Source organism: Protopterus annectens, chromosome 1.part0 (genome assembly GCF_019279795.1).
Source record: "Protopterus annectens isolate FY-2018-M chromosome 1.part0, PAN1.0, whole genome shotgun sequence".
NCBI classification, from domain to species: Eukaryota; Metazoa; Chordata; order Ceratodontiformes; family Protopteridae; genus Protopterus; species Protopterus annectens.
In genome coordinates this window covers 678028015-678051444 of record NC_056725.1, presented here as the reverse complement: position 1 = coordinate 678051444, position 23430 = coordinate 678028015, and the positions used below count along the sequence as shown (strand labels likewise).

The 23430-nt window shown below is 38.5% G+C and overlaps 1 protein-coding gene across 1 annotated transcript in view; it reads right to left on the bottom strand.

Moving 5' to 3' along the window:
* LOC122794026 (ryanodine receptor 1-like) overlaps positions 1 to 23430 on the bottom strand; it is a 2146276-nt gene that overhangs the window by 1727454 nt on the left and 395392 nt on the right. The window contains 1 exon segment of the mRNA XM_044062140.1: positions 7740 to 7861. Within this exon segment, the coding sequence (XP_043918075.1) occupies positions 7740 to 7861 (122 nt within the window).

Sequence of the window (23430 nt, the reverse complement as noted above, 5' to 3'; positions counted from 1 at the left end):
AATATTATTCACGTTTACAGAAACACTCTAAAATTTTCATTTGTCTTTTTCCTTAGATTCATGATTTCATAAGTTCATAGCTAATTACTAGGCTAGCTTTCTTAATAGGCCATTCTAACCCTAATCAATTTCCTTCCCAAAGGTGAGAATCAAATGCAGTACCTTGTGTCTGAGTCAAACACCTTAACCATTACACCCAGACCCAATTTTTAGCTGTATATATTCTTTTTCAACCATTTCCTTTCTTTTTTGTCTTTTGTACTTACCCCTTTAAATTTTCTTTTTCTGTCTTTTACCATTTTACCAACAGAGTTCTTTTATTCCTTTTACTGCCTCCCATTTTACGTATTTTTCATCACTTATTTCAGAACCTTCTTCTTTCTAGAGCCTCTTTATTATTTTTTCTCATCTGTTTTTTCTTCTGTTTCTACTACTTTTAAAATGTCTTCTGTTTGTTCATTTTCTTCTTTCTTTTCCCTTTTCCTTACTGTTATTTTCATTTTTGCAATCTATCCATAAATGTCCAATTTTGTTATATTTATAACATTTCAATTCACATTTTTTACATCATATCCCATTTCCCCACAAATAACATTTTCTTTTGTCACAGTTGCTTATCAAATGTCCTTTTCCACAACAAAAAATGTTTTGAGTTGCCCCCAGCATTTTACAACAGCCCCTATTACCTCCCTTGGTATATGTATAATTTTTTCTCTTTCCATTTTTAACACAATATTACAATCCCAGCCAGCAGTCCATAAACCCCTTTTGTCATAAATTTTTGCAATATCCAGTACTTCTTTACATAAAGCTTTCAAATGTTCTTTCAAAGTCTCTCTTTCTACCTCTGTTCAAAATTGTACACAAATCATCTTTTTTTTTGTTTCCCTGTTAAATGATTTTATTACATAAAGATTCCATGGGTTACAGTCTTTTTTTTTTCATATTCTTCAAGAAAATCTTCCACTGAAAAAACAGTCCCAGATATAATGTCACAAAATGTCTCTTTGTTAGTAAGAATAAATGCTCTTACCTCAGGTGCTTTTACTCCCAAAGGAGCTATTAAATTGTTCCACACTTCATACCTGTCGGTTTCTTTGTCTTCTTTACTTTGAATCCTTACCATTTACTTCCGTTTTTCATTTTCTTCTGCCTTCTGTTATGCTACTCCACTTTTGCTTCTTTTTCTTTCTCTGCATATGTTCCCTTTTCCATCTCACTGCTATTCTTCAAGACTGCCTCTGCATCCTCCTTTTGTATTTTCTCCATAATGTACCCCTGGGAAATATCTTCATTTTCTTGAACACTCTGCACCGCACCACCATTTCTTTAAATAAATCATCCCACAACTCTCCTGGCTGGAAGGTTATAATTATGTATCCATCATTTGTTGACACATCTCCATCAAATAGGTTTCAGTGAAAATTTTCAACTGCACTTTCTCCAGTCTTGATATTTCCTTTCTCCTTCATTTCTTTCACTTCTCCATCATCTCCTTCTGTTTTCATCTGCCTCCCTGTTTCTCCAGGTTGCATCTGCACCTGGAATGGAAACAGGAAGTGCTCCTCCAAAATGGTTCCCACCCACAACAATAATGAGTAGGGGAAGTTTCCTGATGCCCTGGCCAAATTTCCTCAAGTAGTATTAATACTGCCTCAGGTCTTCCCTGAAAAGAGGCTACTAACATGGTCAACAAAGGATAATTAAAAAAAATAAACAAACATTGTGTCTCTTCTACTTTCTGGTTGCCTTGTATATCATGTAGACTGTGTAATCGAGTCTTCTTGCATGCCATTCACAGTTCCCAGTGTACTGTGCTGCTGTTACTACCACACTTGTCAAGACATTGTTCTTCCATCAGTGGCATTTATTATTTCAGGTAACATTTATTTAGTCTGTGGGTATCTTTTTCTAGCTGCCCCTTCTTGCTTTATACGTGTGTACTTTATTTTTATCTTTTTCCATAACCATGCTTTTTCATGTAGCTTTTTCATTATTGGAATTTTTTGTCCTGATTTACCCATTCATGGGGCAGTCAGGATTTCTCTGCCCCCCCCCCCCCAAATCAAGCAGCTGAAGTACTTGTTAAAGAAACCTCCTTGCTTTCATAGCAATAGAAAAGCTCTTCTTTCTCTTCCAACAAATATGTACAAGGCTGTTCCTACAACTGTTTAAAGAGAGAGCTCCACTTTCCATGTCAATATGCACTTTATCTCCTGACAGATGTAATCATGAAACAAAGGCTGAATGAAGCACTGACTCAGTGGTATATTGATTGAAATATTAATTAGTACAGTAAAGTAAGTTACTGACCTCAATACAGATCATTGGGGGGAAACAAAAACACATCTAGTAAATTCTGTCAGTTCTTGAACAAACTAAGCAGTGGACTAGCCAAACTAAAGTCAGTTATTGTAAAATAAACAAAATGCAGGTAACATAAGAAACAACCAAATAGATAAGTATTCTGGCATTTTGATATTCTCTTGCCAGCAAAGATTTATAAAACAGATACAATGCTGTGAACATAGGAAATAAGCATCAGTCCATATAAAGCTGAGCATGTAGTAAAATAAAACAGAAGTGAATTATGGGTACAAGGAATAAAGTAATGATCAGACTTTAAATTACTGTGCTGGTTGATTCGAGACACATAATCCTGTGGTAGTGATTTCTAAAAAAGATGAGAAAAGGCCTGCAGTGCTGCATGTATGCAGTCATTTTTTAAATTCAGTTAACTGAATAAACTGACTCTTTTTGGAGGGGACTCAGAAGCATCGTTCCTAGGTGGTTCATAGGAGATTACTAAGCTAACGACCCTGGAGGAACCTTTTAAGCCTAGCCTTGCTTCCTAAATGCATCTGTCTGGTTGCTATAATATAAAGTTTCTTTATGGCATATCTGTAGACTTGGGCATGGATGGTCATCTACCTCTATCTATTAGAAACATAGGTGCCAGACCAGGATAAATTTCCATTTCCCTATCCACTGCTCCGACTTGCACTTGAATCAATTTAGGGAAGAGCTCTGCTTGACATGGATGGAAAGCCTCTTTCAAAGAAGGGGTCTCTCTGATACACACATCTGCCCACCCAGTATGCCCTATTTATGCCGAAGGCAAGGTTTAGGTCTCCGGATTAAGTAATTCTAATGTTATTTGTTTTTTAGAAGTGTACCAGGGTCTATAAGAATGGGATCATAGGATGCTTTGTAGACCAAGCAAAGATCTGTAGGAGATTTTGAAGTGGTCCATTTATGACATATTGGTAATGTCTTGCATTCTTTTGTGAGGAACCTCTGTAGCTGCTCCAGTTGTTGCATATGCCTTGTCAGGTACATACCAAATGGGATCTTGTACTCAGTGATTGGTCTGATGAAGGCTGAGGCCAGTGGAACAAAGATATCCTTGGACCTAGTTACCATACCCTTGCTTAGAAGTTGTGCAACATAGAATGATTTCCTTACCACCATAGATGCATAATGGTCAAAGGCCAGGTTGTTGTCTACATGTATTCCCAGATCTCTGACCACTGGGTCTGCTCTTAGGAGTGGATTATCAATGTGTTAGATACCAGGGGTAGCCATCTTCCCAAAGGATATTATTATGCATTTCTTGGCACTGAGCTCTGGAATCAGTTAATTGTCTATGTCAGGCCTTCTTGGAGGGTATTTATGTCACTGGGGAACCCTATGGCTGTGCCCAGTTTACAATCAGTTTTTGACTTTGACCCTTACCTCAGAGAAATAGATATCAATAAGAAACTGCCCCAGCTTCTAGCTCTGAGGGACTCCACTAGTGACAGGCCTCTTTGTGAAGGTAGACTCCCCTATCCTAACTTCTTGGGTCCTATCTGTAAGCCACCTCAGTAACCAGTGGGTGACACAGTGATTTATACCTAATTTTGTGAGTTTATCAACAATGCCTGAGTGAGGTACTTTGTCAAAAGCTTTGGCCAGGCCAAAGTAGGCAGTACACACTGCTTTCCCTTGTCCATTGCTTTGCTGACTGCCTTGAAGAAGTCCACCAGGTTCAGTAGGCATGGCCTACCATTGATGAAACAAAACTGGTCTGGATCTAGTGACTGAAGGTTTCCTGTGTCATTATTTATTATTTCCATATGTTTTCCATGTCCTTGCATATTAGACAAGTCAGATGTCTCGTTAAATGTGTTGCTCAAGCTTACATGACAGACGGACAGAGGCAGAGGGAACCAAATCTTAGTACACATGATGATGCTTATAAGAAGCTCATAGCCTTGTCTCAGTAGATAACACTTCTGAGCAGTTATGAGTCAGATTTAAATGACATACACCATCATTTTCCTTAAGCTCTGATTCTTGCAAGCACACTATAAAATGTGGGCCAAATCCAGGTTTGTGCAGTCATTTATTTATTCATTGACATTTGATTACCGAATGGGTAGAAGCCTATTTTCAGCGGAAGACCAGGGAAAAAAGCTCCAGATTATTACAAAACATTTTAAGAATAATAGGTTCATAGATTAGCACTAAGCTAACTGCTCTTGCGAGCCATTTTAAGCTTAGGCAATTATCCCTTGTGAGACTCAAACCCTGCACCTTGTGTTTGTAAGGCAAACACCTTAACCATTAGGCCACCCACCCAACCCTTAATAATAATTTTACAATCCTCAAAAATAAAACAAAAATGTCTGCAGTTTAAATTATAACAAATTAGACATAATATAAAAACACTGATTAAGAATCAGTAGAAGTTATATGACAATCATTTAATATTTAGAGAAGTTTTAGACAGTTTTTAGAGAAATGAAAGTTAATTTAGTCTAATACAAACAGGAATTGCAATATGAAGTGAGGGAAAAACAGGCTTATTTTATATATCGACAGAAAGTCTGGGAAGATAATTTGATAGAAGTAAGGAAGTAAATGAAGAAGGGAGAGTAAGAAGTATAAGGAATGGAAAGGTATTTGTTCACATTTAGGGGAATAGTTTATCCTGGTTTTGAGCAAAAAAATAGTCAGATTTTAGCTAGGAAGTCTTTCAGAGTGGTTTTTGAAAGATGGGAGGGAAGGTATTGACCTGATAGACAGAGGTAAGGAGTTCCAGGCCTTAGCAACCTTTTACAAGTACAGACAATGCCAGCAGATTTGACAGGTTTGAAGACAGACAGGAGTTTTTGGTCACTGGATCACAATGACTGACTGGGAAAATAGTTGTGTAGAATGGTGTTTAGTGCTGGACAGGCAGATGGATGCTGGATAATTTTATAGGTGGTAAGAAGTTGTGCATGTTAGTTGATGTTGCAGTTTTAACCCATTTAGGCTTTTTAGTGCTATACAGTGGCGAGTTCTGAAAGGGATATTTGCTGCACATTAAGCAACTTTGTTATAGCATTGTTCAAGTTTTAATTTTTGTGAAGTCTGGAGGTTAGTGAGGATGGGAGCACCATAAATAAGTGTAAGAAGGAGATAAGTAGTGGCAAGTGTAATTTTAGTTGCGTCAGTGAGAAAGTTTTTGATGAGGTTTTCTTATGCAATTTTGTATACGCAGTTCGAATGTAAGCTTATCATCCACTATCACCTCTAATAGTTTGTTATGACAAGTGACTTTAGTGGCTGTATTATCAAGACAGAGGACTTTATTTTTTTTAATTTTTTCATGAGAGAGGGATTTGGCGGAAAAGTAGCTGCTTGGTCTTTTGCAAGAGTTATAAGTTATTCAGCCAAGTTTCAGTGGCTGTTAAAGCTTTTGGAGTATTTTTTGGAGGTGTACCATGTTGTCAGATGCTGCGGTGGTGGTGCTGCGGTAGCGTTGTCGCCTCACAGTTAGACGTTGCCTGTTCGATTCTCAGTCAGAGCGTCTTCTGTGTGGCGACATGCGTGAATGGGCGTTCCTTCGTTGAAGGTTATGTGTTAGGCCCGGCAAGCCAGCACGTCAAAATCTACTGCCAATCATTAGCGGACTGGAGTTCCGCATACTGTATTAGGGTGACCTGTTGTGTGAACGTATAGAGGGTGTTGGTGAAATTGTTAAAGAGGAGGGGACCAAGGACAGAGCTTTTTGGTACACCGTTGGTGACTGGGAGGGAAGGCAAAAGCACGGAACGTCATTTTACTGCCTGATACGTATTGGACAGGTAGATTTTGAACCACAGAAGGGTGGGCTGAGAGAGACTGTGTCGAAGGCTCCAGACACATCTAAAAATAAGGAAGAGACAAGTTTGCCATTATTTCCAGATTTATTAACAGATTCTATATAGGTTAGAAGGGCATTGCTAGTACTATGGGAAATATGGAGCCATGCTGTGTAGAGGACAGGAGATATTCCTGCAGGAGATAGTCTAGCAATTGTTTTTGAACACATTTTTAAAATATTTTGGCAAGAGGATTTGTTTTGACTGCTGTGCTGCATATTAACATTTTTGATGAGAGCAAATGCTTGGGTATTCCTTGTTTATAATGAAATAAAAGTTTAAAAAGCATTAAAAGCTACACTTTTGAGGCCTACGTTGGCTCGAGACCCACAGTCCCCCATTTTTATTAAACCAAGTACAATATAATATATAGAGTACATAATATACTCTGCAAACAATATAAACTCTGCAGTTAAAATCTATGAGAAAGGAGATTTTTGCAGCATTGCAATAAATATTATTAAAATGTTCTCTTTGTCCAACCCATTTTCTTATAAATCCTAAAGGTCACACTAATTAAATTAGGTAGGGAAGGGGGAGACGCAAACATTTTTTACAGATTAAACAAGTAGTTGTAGTCAGACTGTCAATCTTCATGGTCTCCTGTTTATTGGGCTTGTACAGTCTCACATTTAATTTCCAGATTCATTGTGCAACTCAGACAATTCACACCATCTGTGCTTCTCTACATCTCATTCCATAAAGAAATCACCTGTTTTGGTACCCACCTCTCTCTTATTGACATTCATCAACTGCCCTGTTAGCCCATTCATTCCTGTTATGCACTCCTTACTGGGGAGGTGGTCTTGCTGAATCCTGTGGCAACCCTGCAGGCGGACTCTCCACCTTCAGGGAGACAGCAGCCTAATACCCAATTACCCCTAAGAATGATGAACTCCCCTCTCACATCCTTGTCAAGGCTAGGATATGGCCAAATCCTGTTGTAACACTTATGGTCTAGTATCTCTAAAAATCCATTTTTCATTTGACAGAAATGAGAGCCAAAGGGCACTGACATCAAATTACATGGCTGGGGATGAGAATTTTTCGTATGCAGGATATGGGAAACTTAACTGGGTAAAGTGCAGATCGCATCACAAGAATCACTACCTATGACTGCAGACTGCACGTCCCTCCTTTGCTACAAAATGATAGCCTGTCTTCAGCAAAGACGTCACATTGTGGCCTCCACCTGGGCATGCCCCAGCTTAGATAGAACCTCAGACACCCCCCCCCCCCCAAGGATACTGGCTCACTAATATAAGCCACTGAATTCCACCACCCTATATGGCTCCTCTAGCTCAGGGACTGCTAACCTCTCTGAGGTTGTCCAGGTCTCAGCATCAGTTGAGGGCTTTATCCCTCTATGCCAGAGATCCAAGAAAGGTAGAATTACAGTTGAGACTGGTATTCCATTTTTATGTTTAAAATATTAACATATTTACCTGTTCAAAATGACACATCACAAATGATGTCAGTTTATTTTTTTGTTGGCTACTACTGTTACAAAATATTTTTAAAAAATTCAGTTTCTTTTCATTGCTAGCTGCTTATCAAACAACTTACTTGATGAATTGAGTGAAGAGGCCACTGGTGCTGTAAATCATTCGGGCAGCTTGGGCCTCCTCATGCTGGGAGCAGGCAAGGGACAAAGCATCATCCATGTGGCCCTCTTGGTGAAGGATGGCCTGAAATACAACAGAAAGATAGGTTATTAGTGATTATACAATGACCCCCCCCATTAATATTCTAAAACGTGCACACTGATTGGTCAGCGTGCCCATTGTAAATCAGACTTATACTAATGGAAAAAGGTCCGTTCGCCCGGACTTTTTCCACTAGTATAAGTCTTTTTTTTTTTTGTATGTGTTGAACAGCAACGGAGAACTGAACAGCTCCGTTGCTGTTATCTTGCTATGTTAAAACGCATTTAACATAGCAAGATAGCATAAAAAAAGCAACGGAGAAAGGAAGATCTCCATAGCTTTTTTTTAAGCTATCTCGCTATGTTAAATGCATTTAACATAGCAAGACACTTTTAAAAAGCAACGGAGATCTTCCTTTCTCCATTGTTTCCTCTACACACAGCTCTGATGTACTGCATAAGCATGCACAGTACATCAGAACTGCTCCAGAGTACCAGACAGCTGCGGAAGGGCAGCAAGGAGGCATTATACAATGCCATTATTTAATAAAAGTAAGTATTTTTTATTAAATAATGTCATTGTATAATAGCAATAACCCACTTCTGGGTGTGGGTAATGCTGGATTTACCCACGGTCGTCTTTGGCCACTCGGGCTTCGCCCTCATGACCAAACCACGCCAACCGTGGTTAAATCCAGCATTACCCACACCCAGGCGTGGGTTATTGCTTATTTCTGACATTAACATTCTATAATGACAGTTACAATGCAGGCACTGGAATTAGAAACTTGCAACTGAAAGGTCAGTTAGTGTCAGTCCCCTCCACAATGTTCCTTCCTCACATTCTCCTCAGCCAGAAATATTTAACTCAAAAGAGTAGGTTATCACATTTGACTGAATTTATGGCATATAACACATTAGCTGCAGATTTAAGTTTAACTAAACAGAAGTATTTATTATGACCCTCCATTTTTCCTTTTTCCTTTATGTTCATCATTCATCTTTCAGGAAAGATGTAGATACAACAAATGTCTGCAGCTTAAGTATGGAAGAATTTGGTCTTGACTTGTACATGCACGTCCTTGTGCCTGTAGCACCCACTGAAGAACAAAAATGATTTTCTACGTAACAAGCAGGCAGTTGTACAAAAAAAAAAGAATGAATTGGAAAATGATTTTGCCTTTCTCTAAGGTAATGTAATTCCTTACACCAAAGAATTTGAACAAGTTAATTTGTTTGCTTCCTTCACCATCTCATTCAGATCTTGATGATTACTGTACCACTGGTACAGCCCTGTAACTTGCTGTTTCTGTGAAGCTGTACTTTTTGACATTTCTTTGAATCAGTTTCAGCTATGCCTTTTTCCTACTTGGATATTCACTATTGCTGGCATTTATAAAATAGTTGCATGAAGTTCATTCTGTTAGCAAGGTAAGACATTTAATTTCATAAATCTATAGCAAAGACTTTGTTAGGGAGGACTGCTTGATAATCTAAGCTGTGCTGCAGGCTTTACTACATTATGGGCAAACATCAGGCCTCAATTGTTTCATACATCTGGTCTTATGTCTGTAAAGCACCATACTCTCACAGCTACTCTTAACTGTCCTATCCACGTGTTTAAATAAAGTTGTTTCTGGAATGTATACCTGACTTGTTTACATACTTTTCAAAATAGTACCTTCAAAGTGTCTGAGATATTTTCTGCCTCAGGTTTTTGTCTTCTGTTCGACTATAGTCAAAGAAAAGGAAAGCAATTCTTGTGAGAGCTGCCCCAGAGGATTATTCGGGTTAAAGCCTATGAAAAGCACAATACTTTATCAAAATGTGTAATCCTGCTGTTTTGTGTTTTTATGCACTTCAAACACAGCAGCAGTAGCTAAACAGGTAAGGTTTCTGCCACATTAATTACTGAAGTTGGACACTGCATCTTATAGATGACAAGTGAAATAAGTTAATTTTGTTGAATTCAACTAGTGTGATATATCCCCATCTGTCTTGTGTTGTTAATGAATCAGGTTAATTTCTTAAGTGGCAAAACTAGCAGTAAGTTTTTTTTGGGGGGGTCACAGGCAGTTACACAATAATTATGTCTCAATGTGCACCCACATATGTTAAAACTGTAGACAACCCTTTCACATACATTCATAGTAGTGAATTAATTACCTCAAGACTGACCATAAGAGGTTATGTACTGGCTAATGTAACAACATGCTGTTTTCATCAACACAGATGGATTATACGTTTTGTTATAGTGTCAGATGTCAGCTGCATATCAAAATTTGCCAGCATCCTACACGAGAAGTAAAAGAAACTACAGGGAGTTTGATTTTATGCCATTGTGATGATATGGGTAAGTGCCAGCATAGCCAGCAGGAGTTTCGTAAAGAATGATATGTCCTTTGAATATCAAATTGATTTATATAAGATGCTTGTGCTGAAAATGTATTTGTGAAGTTTGCTTGTGTTAAAATGTATTAACAGTGTACCCTGCGGAAATGAAAATAAATGTATATGTACTATTGCAAATGCATTAAATGTACCAGCTAGCTCACTTTAAGGAAATTTATTTATTTTATTTGTTTGTTATTTGTTTGTTTATTTATTGGCATTAGTTGACCGGGAAAGTCCAATTGGGACTGGAGTCCATTTTCAACCGAGGCCCAGGGAGAAAAGCTCCACAAACACATTATGATTGCACATTATTTTACAAGCATTTACAGAGTTTGCAGAAATTACAGTACAGTACAGTACAATATAACAAAACAAGAAACAGACTAATAAACTGAGGGATAGTTACAATATCAGAAAGAAAAACAGTAATTTACTATATATATATATATATATATATATATATATATATATATATATATATATATACACACACACACATACATACATACACACACACACATGCGCGCACACACACTTCTTTTTGTAAATACTGAAATAGGTTGAAAGTTAAGAAAGGAAAAAATCACTAGAGGGGTAGTATTAGGTTGAAAGAATTAATAAAGGGAAAGAAAAATCATTAGTGGGGTAGTTCTAAAGGGGTGAGGGGTTACAATGATAGTTAAAGTTAGTGAGATTTATAGTAAGAACAGAGTTGTTTAAAATAATTTGTAGATCAAAAAGAGCAAGTAAGTGTTGGTGAGAACTTTTTTGGTGGTGCTGTCCATGAAATGTTTGTCTGTACAGGGCTCCTAATTTTCAGTGTTTTTTTAATGGCATTACCAATATGGTGTTCAAATGTAAGTTTAGTGTCAATGGTAGTACCTAATAACTTAGCATGGGATACAATTTCAATTTCTGTGTTGCTTTGGGAGAAAATATGAAAGTGAGAGTCAAGTGAGAGGGGTTTTGCTGCGAAGAGTAGACGTTTTACTTTTTTGGCATTATGAAGTAGTTGTGATTTGGTTAACCAGGCTTCGATTGCAGTGAATGTATCTTGGATTATTTGTTGGAAGTGTTGTAAGTTACTTGACGAGGAGATGATGGTAGTATCCTCTGCATATTGGATAATAGGGCTAAGAGGAGAAGCAGTGTGAAGGTTGTTGGTAAATATGTTAGAGAGTAAAGGTCCAAGTATGGACCCTTGTGGTACTCCAGTTTGGTTGGTTTGGTATTCTGATAGGGTATTTGCCATTTTACGCATTGTTGCCTGTTAGTGAGGTAGCTATTAAACCATTGGTGGGTGGGTGCGGTGCAGCCGATATTAGAAAGGAGTTGCAGTTTTTTGTGTGATACTGTATCGAAAGCCTTCAACAGGTCTAGTAGTAGTACCAAAGTAACATTACTTGAGTCGATGGATGTCGCTGAGTATATTGGGTAGGGTCTTTGGATTTGAAGGGGATAAGTGCAGTGCTTGTGCTGTGTGAGGGGTGAAAGCCATGTTGGGTGGGGGTGAGTAGGATGTTGTGTGTGAGATGGTGAAGTAATTGTTTATGGATGCACTTTTCAAGGAGTTTGGATAGTGAGAGGAGGATAGAGATTGGACGATAGTTAGAGGGTTTATTGGAGTTACGTCCTTTGTGAAGTAGGGTGATGATGGATTTTTTTCCAGAGGTTCATGACATAGGATTTTGTAATTGAGCGGTTGGTCAGAATGCTAATGGGGTTAAGTATTCTGAGGACAGAGAGCATTAATTTTCTGACGAGTCTCTGAATTTCTGTGGTTGGTATTGGTTGCAGTGAGTAGAGGCTAGATGGTATAATATTGCTTTGGTGAAGGGGAGAAGAATTGTCTATGGGGGGATCTTTCTAAGTGAAGACTGGTTTTGGGGGTAGAGGAGGAGGGGGAAAGAAATTTGATAGGGTGAGGGTAAAGGAGAAGAGTTATTAATCTATGTATGGTACTTATAAAATGTGAGTTGAGTATAGTGGCTATATGTGATGGTGTTTTTCTGGGCATGGTGATGGGTTTTGTCTGGTGCCAGGGGTAAGGAGAATAGTGATGCTATTCCAGAATTGTTTTGGGTTGTTTCTGTGGTTACTCAGAGAAATAGTTTCTCTTGTCAGTACATACTAGCTTTTTAGGTTTGTTTCTTAACTGTTTGTATCTAAGTAGGTTACATTTATTTTTGTTTTTATGCCATTCTTTCCAGGCCTTGTCCTTATTTTGTAGGTGTTGTTTAGTGGACTTTGTTAGCTTGGGTGTGTGGTTTGATTTTTACTCTTTTAGTATGAGGAGGGGCTAGGTTGTTGAGTGTGTCTAGGACTATCTTATTAAAATAGTATAAGGCATCATCCAATGGGATAGTTTTTAGTGGGCGCCAATCTGAGTTTCAGAATGTTGAGAAATTCTTGTTGATCAAAATGTTTGAGGTTTCTGGTGGCTTTATAGTTATGAGATTTCGATATATGTGGAGTTAATCTAGAAGTGAAAACAGGTAAGTGGTCGCTGAGTATATTGAGTAGGGTCTTTGGATTTGAGCATTTAAGTGGATCTGAAACCAAGATTTAGCAGAGGGTGGCTCCTGGTGTATTGCTGCTGAGCATTCTGGTCGGGTTGGTGATGAGTTGTGTGAACTTGTAGAGGTTTATGTTGTTTGTTGGGGAGTCCATTATTAAATCTTGCCAATTGATGTTTACATCTCCCATAATAGCAGTTTCATTGCAGATATTTTCTGACATCCATGTGGGGGTGTTTTCAAGGGTTCGGATATTTTGTCCCGCTGGGATATTCAGCATTTGAAAATGGTGGGAGTGTTTTCTGGAAGGGTAGTATTGTGAAACCGTCAGCAAAGATTAGGGATACCCCCACCTCCTTTTTTGTTGGCTCTATCTTTCCGTAGCATGTTATAACCTGGAGGTATTATTTCAATATCTTGCATTTGAGGTTTTAGCCAGGTTTTGGTGACTGCTAAGATGTCAGGTGTTTTGTGACAGCCAAGCATGGAAGTCTGTACTTTTGTTACAGACACTATGAATGTTTAAGGTTGCTAAGAGTAGCGCTTTAGAAAACAGAGTTTGGTTGAGTGTGGTCATGCCTGAGGGTCCTGGGATAGGGTGGATGTCACCACATAGGGTGATTCTGTTTTGGTTGTTAAGGGAGTGCTTTGGAAGAATATTGTTATAGGTTGCTAGATAGTGGTAGATGATTTTATTTATGGTGGTATAGGGCAATATTTTTAGTTTTGATAAATTAATTAAATGGTATTCAAGTAGGCTGGGTGATATATTATGGAAGCTGTTTAACGGTTTGTCACTGCAGAGGGAATAATTGTAGAAATACTAGCTGTGGGGTGAAGTGTAAATTTGGGGAAGGTAATAAGAATTAGTAGGGCTAAGGACAAGAATTAGAAATAAACAGGGGAGAGTGGAGTATGTAGGGTGTGCCATACTTGTAAAATGAATATAGAAAGGTTTTGGAGTGTGGAAGGTACTGTTATGGGTGGAGATTAGGGAAGAGAGGGGAGGAGGCTATCGAGGGGGGGGGTACAGTCAGAAGTGTATTGTGTGAGTGGGTGAAAGTTGATTGGAGGGGGTGGAGTTACTGCTAAGTATAAATCTGGGGGAAGCAGGGGTGGGTGGGAGGGAAAGGGGGTTTGGTTGAGAGTGGAATGAGCCTAAAGGGCAAATGGAGTGGGTAGAGCCAGCCCAACAGCTGCTAAGAAAAAAATTATCAGTGAGACTTGGAACTGAAACTGTGGAACGGTAAGTAATTGAGAGCTGTAACTGCTAGTTTTCAGGGGTGCTTTTATTACAGCAACAGTAAGATATGCTTTGTAAGCAACACTTTCAGTCAGGAGACACTGATTCACTTAGAGTCTCCGTGGGGAAAACAGCTTGACTGAGTCTTGTTAGTACATGGAAGAGCCTCAAAGAGTGGTGTTTTACTGTCACCTAGTGGTAGAAAGTGAGCAAGGCAAGGAGTGGAAAAAAAAGGGGGGACGCTATCAGCTGCTGTCCTGCAAGAGTGCATACTATTTAATATAGGTCATAATATGCCAATAAATTGAAGTTGTTCAAAGGTATTATCACAGAAAAAGCACCTACATTAGCTTAACTGTATGTTTTAATTCTTATACTGCAGGTTCTGTATGTCCTTAGTTGAGTGGGAAGTACAACAGGCAGTGAGGTGAATGGGACCAGCTGGAGTGAGGGTTAGAACTGTGGAGAGCGAGCAGGACTTCAGAATTACCTTAATGGTAGGTTTCAATTCTTCTACTGTAGGATCTGTATATCTTTAGTTGAGTGGGAAGTACAACAGGCAGCGAGGTGAATGGCACCAGCTGGAGCGAGGGGTAGACCTGCAGACAGCGAGCAGCACTTCAGAGGGGTGAGCACACAACACTGTGGAACAGGGGGAGCATCTACTGTCTGTGATGGTATTTTAAAACATAAGGGAAATGTAAATGAGCTGTTAAGCCATTAAAATGGCACCCCCACAGTGCTGAATAGGACTGGAGATGTTGATTCTGGGCAAAGTCTTTATTCATTAGCTCAGTAAAAGGGGTGCCATTTTTATGGCTTAACAGCTCATTTACATTTCCCTTATTTTTCTTAAAGTAAGTTAGCTGGTACTAATGCAGTTGCAATAATACATGTACATTTCTTTTCATTTCAGCAGGGTGCACTGTTGATACATTTTAACACAAGCAAACCTCACTACTACATTTTCAGCGCAAGCATCTGTACAAATCAGCTTGATATACAAATGACATGCAATACTAATACATTTGTAACACAAGCATCTTAAATCAGTTTGATATTCAAAGGACATATCATTATTTACAAAAATCCAGCTGGCTATGTTGGCACTTGCCCATATCATCACAGTCATGAAATTCAAGATTATACACTTAATTAAAATTAAAGGAAAACTCCGCCCTCTCATACAGTTTAACTCAATCGTTAGGTTTCTTTTCTCCCTATAATATGGTTCCAGCATTGTGTATGTACCAGAAATCTGCCTGTAGTTTTTTTAAACTTTTATTTCCTTGCATTGGAGTCAAAGGAAGGGAAAGCCCACCTACTTTTTTAAAACTCAACTTCTCACATACTTTGCAGAAACATTCGTCTCCACCTGCATGACATATCATAGACACAGTTAAATCTGTAGTTTACCCTGTTTGGTACTGGTGTCAATCTTAGATGGGTAATTAATCCTGGTAATGTCAGGAACACAGCAGCTGATATAAAAAAGACAGAAAGCTGTGAAATTGTTTCCACTGTTTTTATTGCAGAAGGGAGGAGAACTTAACACTCCCCTTTTCATAGCAAAGCAAAGCAAAGCAATTAGATCAATCAGGGGGTTTAAAGGCAACTGTCAACTCTTCTGACAAATTTACATAAACAGCAACACAGTAAATGTTATTTATAATAGTTTGTGTTAAGATAACTTAAGAGTAGTAGCAAAGATTTCTGTGATATTTAGGGAAAAGTCAGTACATATTTTTTCTTGTAAAGTATAAATGCATTTACCACTTTCAAGCCACCCCCTACACACACACACAAGCCAGAACTGCAGAAAGAGAGAGTCAGGTGGCAACCCTATCAACTAGGTGCACTGATACTGTTCATAAAAAAAATGTCTTTTATGCTATGACATCCTTGCAGAGGGGGATGCATATCTGGTACATGAAGATCCATTGTAAGAGATTCCCAATGACTTTGAGTCAGTACTTGCATTGTCAGAGAGCAACCATAACATGCAGCTGAATTTACTTTAACATACATTTACTATGTGTCTTTTCATTAAGAACACTAAGAAAAGGAAATCAGATCAGAAGTACTTAACTGTGTTTGAATGCACGTGCACGCACACACATGCTTTTGTACACATGTACTCACACTATATATATATATATATATATGTGTGTGTGTGTGTGTGTGTGTGTGTGTGTGTGTGTGCAGGATGTGTGCATACAATTAATTATTTATAACAACATAGTGTAGTTCAGCATTATTAATGTATACATTCTAGTAAATGTTGCTCAGTGATTTACTTGGTCACTGTCGCACATTGGCTATGCATTCCACGTCCAATCCAATCTTGGTCAATGTCTTTTGGTCAGTATTTTTTTATTTATATTGATAAGTGCATTTAATAATTGTTATCTTTGCCAGTGTAGCTTATGTTGTGGCTAAAAGGGGTCCTGGGACCAGTTCACTTTCCTGGTTACCAAAGTATAAATAAATATGAAATAGAAAAAAGGAGGGGGAACATGACCGAAATAATTGCGGAACTAGTAAAGCACATTTTAAGTCAGCATCATTCATGAGACAGAAAACTCCTCCCACTGAAGGCATTGGGAAGTAGCAGACAGATTAAGTTTAGAGTCCTACTACTTGTCACTTGTAAATTTATAGCAAGGATTATTTACTGCAGTGAGAGTTTTCACACCTCAGCATGAGAGTATGGGGGAGGGTTTATTAAGTTTGTTTGGACTACAAAAAACTCCTCTTACAAAAAACTGTTTATCTGCTTTCTTTTGCTGCAAGTAGCTAACAGCTATTTATAGCATAGAACAAGCTCTGGCAGACAGATAAATGAGGCTCAGACAGGTAAACAGAGAAGCAGCTCTTTTACAGAAGGTGTGCTTAGATGACAGTGTTTCACAGTCCTGCCATTATATTTTAATGGCATGAGAAAACAGCGCCACTTCCTTATGTCTGGCATGAGTCATATAAAGAGGACTTGAAATGTATTCTGGGAAGAAGGAAGGAAAGCAAGAAAATCAGATCACATTACCAAGGCAGGCCCCATCATCCGCCATTTGGAGAGAAACACATTAAAATTGTAAAAGAAACACTTGGAGTGATTTTGAGGCATTAAAATAGCTCAAAAATAAAGATACAATGAAAAAATATGTTTTTTTAGTTTTAGGGTGGAATTTTCCTTTAATAAAAAACCCGAATGCCTCAATTCTTGAAAGTATGCTACAAGAAAGGTAGTCAACATTGGTTACAAAACATTAATAAGTTACATTTGACTGCAACAGGCAGTTGTAAAAGTTTGCAGGATGTCTAAAAGGCTCCCATGGGTACTGGCAAACAGGATAGCTGGGGTAATTTTGCCTCTGTGTAGGGCATTGATGAGGTCTCATGTGGAGTTCTGTTTTCAATCCTGGAGTTTTCCCTCATTGCACTAATGGCATATTCAGTAGAAGTAGAACAATCTATTATACAACCATGATTGAATCTAAAGTACAGAAATACTTTAATTGTGTGCCACCATTAACAAGAAACATGTTTTGCTTTCATTTGTTTGAAGAGAAATGAACACAAATAATTTTTTACACTGACTTGGTAAAATTGTGCTTTGAGTTTTCAGATAACAGACATAACAGACACCGAGTCTGGGTTCTAAAGTATTTCTCACTGAACAAGCTGCATATTTTGTAAAATCATGCTTTAAGACCTTCACAGTTACTTTTAAGGACAAAACATACTGGTTTCTCTTAGCAACATGAGGCATGGAGATAAGTAACACTGATAGTATTCTGATTTGCATTTTGTCTTGGATATGTCTTTGGTAGTTCTAACAATGCAAAACGAAAGGGAAGATGTGATACCAGAGATCTCTAAATAATACTGACTGCAACCCATAAAAGCCATAGATCACCTGGTGAACTTAGCACTAGAGAAGCCAGCTGGGAAGGGTTTGAGTGAGCAGGTGATGCTAGCTTGCCCTCATTGGGGAAGGGAGACAAATTATCCCCCTGCACTGGTGACATCACATGGGTGGTCTAGTAAAGCAGCAGACAGCACTATGGACTGTGCTGTGCATGCTGACAAAGGTGTATGTTCACTCACAGCAACTGTGATCAGAGCCATATGTGGAAGTGCATATGAATCACAGTGTAGCATTGTTGTATCCCATGTAAAAGAAAAAGTCAAGCAGTAAAACCCTGATGGCTATCTGGAAGATGGCCTTACATCTGAACTCGCATATATACATAATTACATTGTGTGTGCTTTTTTGTGTGTGTGTGTGTGTGTGTGTGTGTGTGTGTGTGTGTGTGTGTGTGTGTGTGTGTGCAAAATTATCTTGGCCAAGATTCAGTTACTGTTGGTAAGACAGCAGTAGAAGGCAATGTGCTGAGATTAAGGTGGGTGAAATCCTGAAGAGCCAGTGGTTATAACTCTACACTGCAGTTTTTCAGTCTAAAGCTTGCTTTGGCATGGCAGGTGCCAGTTATAACCCGAAGCAATGGTTTAAACATTTACATATGCTGATAAGGCCCGGCACCCCTTATACACTAGTCTGGGTAGTGGTGCAGATCATGAACACATAACCCTGATTGTCAAACATTAATTGGTTTGCAGCAGTATGACTATTGTAAACTGGACTGATATATCCTGAAAGATAGTCTTGTTACCACTATGTTCCCTTCCAGCCATAAAGCAAATATAAAGAAGTATGTCTTGTAAACTTCACTCATAGTGAGGACTGCCACAGGGTCACTCTAGGAGTCATCCACAACTTTAACAGAGAAAAAGAGAGAGAGAGAGAGAGAGAGAGATTACAAAGAAGTTATTTTATGTTTTAGACAAAGTTAGGAAACAGGCAAAAAATAACTCTGCAAATAGGGGAAAAGTCGCACATGAGAAAAAAATGCAAAATAAAGGAATTCCACATGCCAGCATGATCAAAGATGAGATGGTGGCATCCTTGGGTACACATGAAACTGAGTACAAAGAACTTGGAGAGAGAGAGATAGTGTAGTTTTGACTGTAACAGCACAACATGCAACAAAAGAATTCAGCGTTCCCCAAGATGAACACGCAGCAAACCAATAAATCCAAACCAGCCCAGACGTTGAAAATGTTGAAACACAGGGCAGGTAGCTGGAATAAAGAAGCTGAACCACGACAAAGTTAAATCTTTTTTTAATACAAAATGGTGAGCGCTTTCACAATGGTAACCATTGCTTCATCAGACAAGATGATATGAGTAGACAGTACCAAAGTGACCAGTGGTAATAGGTGAAGTTTTTACCCCCTATTCTTATAAGTACAGTTATGTATACAGTTAGTAAGATATGTTATCTCTGACTATCATGAGCATTTTTAATGTTTTATTAGCAAATTTATTCAAAAAAAAGTTTAAAGAAAATAGGGAAAAAAAGCAGAAACAGTTTCAAATCCCCACCAAACTCAGGTTAATCCCACTGAATACACAGAAATCTACACCACCACACTAGACCAGCATGTAAACAGTTGCATAGATGCAGCTGAACCCTGCAGGAATAGTGCAGGGCAAACCACAGAAACAAATCCACATGGTAGAACCATAAAATCAAGATGTTTTATAATAAAAGGAAAAGAATTTTGACCAACGTAAGAAGAGTAATTCATAGAATGTTAGATCCCTTGTCACTGAAATAAACAAACACATTAGGAGCTTAATAAAATCGACAAAAGCCAAGTTTGAGGCTAAAATAGCTACACAAGCAAAAGACAATCACAAGGCATTTTTTTGTTACATTTGTAATCTCAAAAGCACAATCCAGCAATGCAGTGAGCTGATTGTAAACAATGTTACCTACACTGAAGCTGAAGATATAGCTAACCTACTGGCTAATAAATTTAGTTCTAACTTTACCCTTCTATCACCTGTGTCTGTTCCTCAAGATATACCTGGTATTGGCTCATCTCCAGTTATCACAGAAGACCAAGTCCTAAAAGTGCTACCAAAAGCTAAAAATACTGCATTGATGGGTCCTAACAGTATCCCTGGATGCATCTTAAACAGCATGAAGCATTATTTAACCACACCCCTAACAACAATGTTCAATCTCAGCCTCCATACAGGTTTTGTACAAAGTGAATGGAAAACAGCTACAGTCATTCCCCTACATAAGGGAGGACCTTACACAGAAGTAGGCAATTACAGACCCATAAATCCGACCAGCACCATATGCAAAGCCATGGAAAGACTTATCATGAAATTAATCAGTAAGGACATAGGGAAACTCCAAATACTAAGTTTACTTACACAATCTGGTGGATTTTTTGAAAATGTCACCAAAGCAGTGGATGAAGGCAAAATGGTACACACAGCATACCTTGACCTTGCCAAAGCTGTAGACACAATTCTCCAGTCAGACATAGTAGGAAAAGCTAAATAAAGTAGGAAGAAACCCCTTATGTCACCCGCTGGAATGCCCACTGGCTCAGAGATACAATGCAGATAAGCAAAATAGGGGAAGATACCTCCGTAAAGAGACCAGTCGCCAGTGGAATGCCCCAGGGTTCTCTGCTGGGAACTTTCCTGTATGGCACCTACTTTTCTGAAGTAAAAGTTAAAACCAAAGAGCTCTGGTTGACTAAGTCTGCAGATGACTGCAAGCTAGGAGCAGTCACTGAATCCCCAAATGATTTAGCCATCCTGCAGGAAGGGTTGTCTCAAATAAATAACTGGTTTCCAAATCATGGTCTGAAACCAAATGCTAAAAACATGCATTACTTGTTTCCTTTGGGAAGTTATTTACACCAGGCAGATACCACATTGGCAATACATCCCTTAGCATTGAGCCGGTTGTTCGGGATTTGGGAACTTATGTGGACAGTGACCTAACTTTTGACCAACTTGTGTGTACTGTTGTAAAAAAGTCCTTCTATATTACACAGTTTATAAATAAATGGAATGTATCTAGATCTAGGGATATCATTGTTCCTCTCTACTCAGCCCTCATCTGGGCAACCATTGAATCATTGAATATAATACTGCCTTTGGCCTATATTTGTCCAAAAACCTGCAACAACTGGAACACCCACAGAGATACCTTACTAAAAGGATACAAGGTCTAAACAACATCCCCTACATGGGCCGACTCAAAGCCCTGTTACTATACTCGATATCCTACAGACTGCTAAGAGGTCACCTGTGTCTGGCAAATAAGGCAACTTCCAACCCATTACTGACAGACTTACTATACACATCAGCAAGTCAAATGGCATCAGAAATACTCGGTCTAGGGATCTAAATCTCTTCCACAGCATCAACAGAATGGTTGGGAGGGGCAGGTACATTTCACAGAGAATACCGCTGCTAAGGACCAGACTCCCCTCCCACATAAAACGAGTTCATCCCTGTCCATTTTTAAGTGCAACTTAGATCTATGAACGGGAAACAGAAAATTGTCCACAGGACTGCCCCTGTACAACTAATGGACAGCTGCAGCTCCTAGATGTTTTATGCCATGCATGGATCTTCTCAATTTATCTACGGTATAATACAGTACAATCCTAGTTATTGTCATTATGAATAATATATAATTATCAGCTAAAGGATGGGTAAGGCCAGTCTATATTTATTTTATTTTTTATTTCATTTTACATTTGTTGACCGGGCTAGTCTAACTGGATATATGTCCATTTTCAGTAGAGGCCCGGGGAGAAAAGCTCCATGACACACATGATAAGAAAATTGCAGGACAATATAAAATAACTTCAGATGTGTATACAAGTACAAAATTGGATAATACAGAAATAATACAGAGAGGACAGAAGTCAATACAATATGAAATGCATTCAATACAGTCTACAATTAATAATAGCAAGTAGGTACATTACTTAATATAGAAAAAAGGGGAGGTATACAGGCTAATTCCATATAGAAGTACGGTACAATACAAGAGGCAGATTGAAAAAAATGAGTTTAGTAATAAAAAAATAAATTATATATATATATATATATATATATATATATATATATATTTTTTTTTTTTTTTTTTTTTTTAACAAGTAAGTATTCAGAGGGATGGAAATAATGAAATACAGAGTGAGAAAGGTAAGGTATAGGATATGCTGACAGTATCTGGGTAGAGTGGAGAATTAGTCAGGTTTAGTACAGGGGCATAACCAGTGTGTTTTGAGGAAAAGTTTCAGTCTGTTTTTGAAGAGTGATATAGTGGAAAGTGAGGAAAGTTCGCTGGGTAGGAGATTCCAAAATTTTCCCACAGTATCAGAGAAGAGAGAATCCCCAGCCCTGTTTTAAAGATTTAGATGTGTTAATTAGAAGTTTCTGAGATGAACGTAAGGACTTCAGATTATGATAGGGGGTGATGATGGTGGAAAGAGTAAGAGTATTGGAAGGTTGGTAAAGAGTCTTGTGGGCAATGATTAGTTGGTGGTATTTGAGCAGATTCTGTAGTTCCAACCACTGAAGCTGCTTTAAATTAAGGCAATGGTGTGTTCTAAATGGGTTACCAGTAGCAAATCTGCCTATGTGTTATTGTATGAGATTTCCAATTTATTGAGGTTATTCTTAGATAGATTGGTGAAAATATTTGAGGCATACAGGAGTCTAGAGATTAGATGAGTTTGTGCAATAGTAGTCCTAGCTGTAGGTGACAGGAAGGGTTTAATTCTGAAGAGAGAGCCAAGTTTTATGTTGACAGATTTAATCGTGTTGTTGATATGTATGTCAAAGGTAAGGTTGCTGTCAATGGTAATACCAAGTAGCTTGGTAGTTAGGTCAGGTGATATAATGGTACCATTAGTGGATGTAACAGCAAAATCTATGGGAGGGGACTTATGATTAGGATTGAAAAGGAGGAGTTTAGTTTTTTGGGGATTTAATAGAAGGCAACGGTGAGTGAACCATTGTTCAACAGTGTTAAATACATTTTGGGTACGGGAGTGAAGTTCAGAGGTGGTTGTGGCTGAGCATACAAGTGTGGAGTCATCAGCGCATTGTATGCAAGTAACATGGAGAATTGCTAGATGAAGGTCGTTTATGAATATGGAGAAAAGGAGAGGTCCTAACATGGATCCCTGAGGTACACCGAGGTTAACTGGTAGGTGGTTAGATAGAGTGTTTTGCCAGAGTACAGCCTGTTGTCTTTGATCTAAGTAGGATTGGAACCATTTGATAGAGAGTGCATCTAAGGCCAGGGATTTGAGGATATCTGTCAGAATGTGATGACTGACCATGTCAAATGCTTTTGACAGATCGATAAATAGTGCCGAGGAAAGCATATTACAGTTACGTTTTTTGTTAATACAATCTGTAAAGGAAAGGAGGGCAGTGGTAGTGCTATAGGAGGGTCTGAAACCATGTTGACAGTTAGAGAGCTAGTTGTTATGGATTTGGTGGTCTAGCAATTGCCTATGGATGCATTTTTCCATGATATTGGCCAAAGGAGAAAGAAGGGCTAT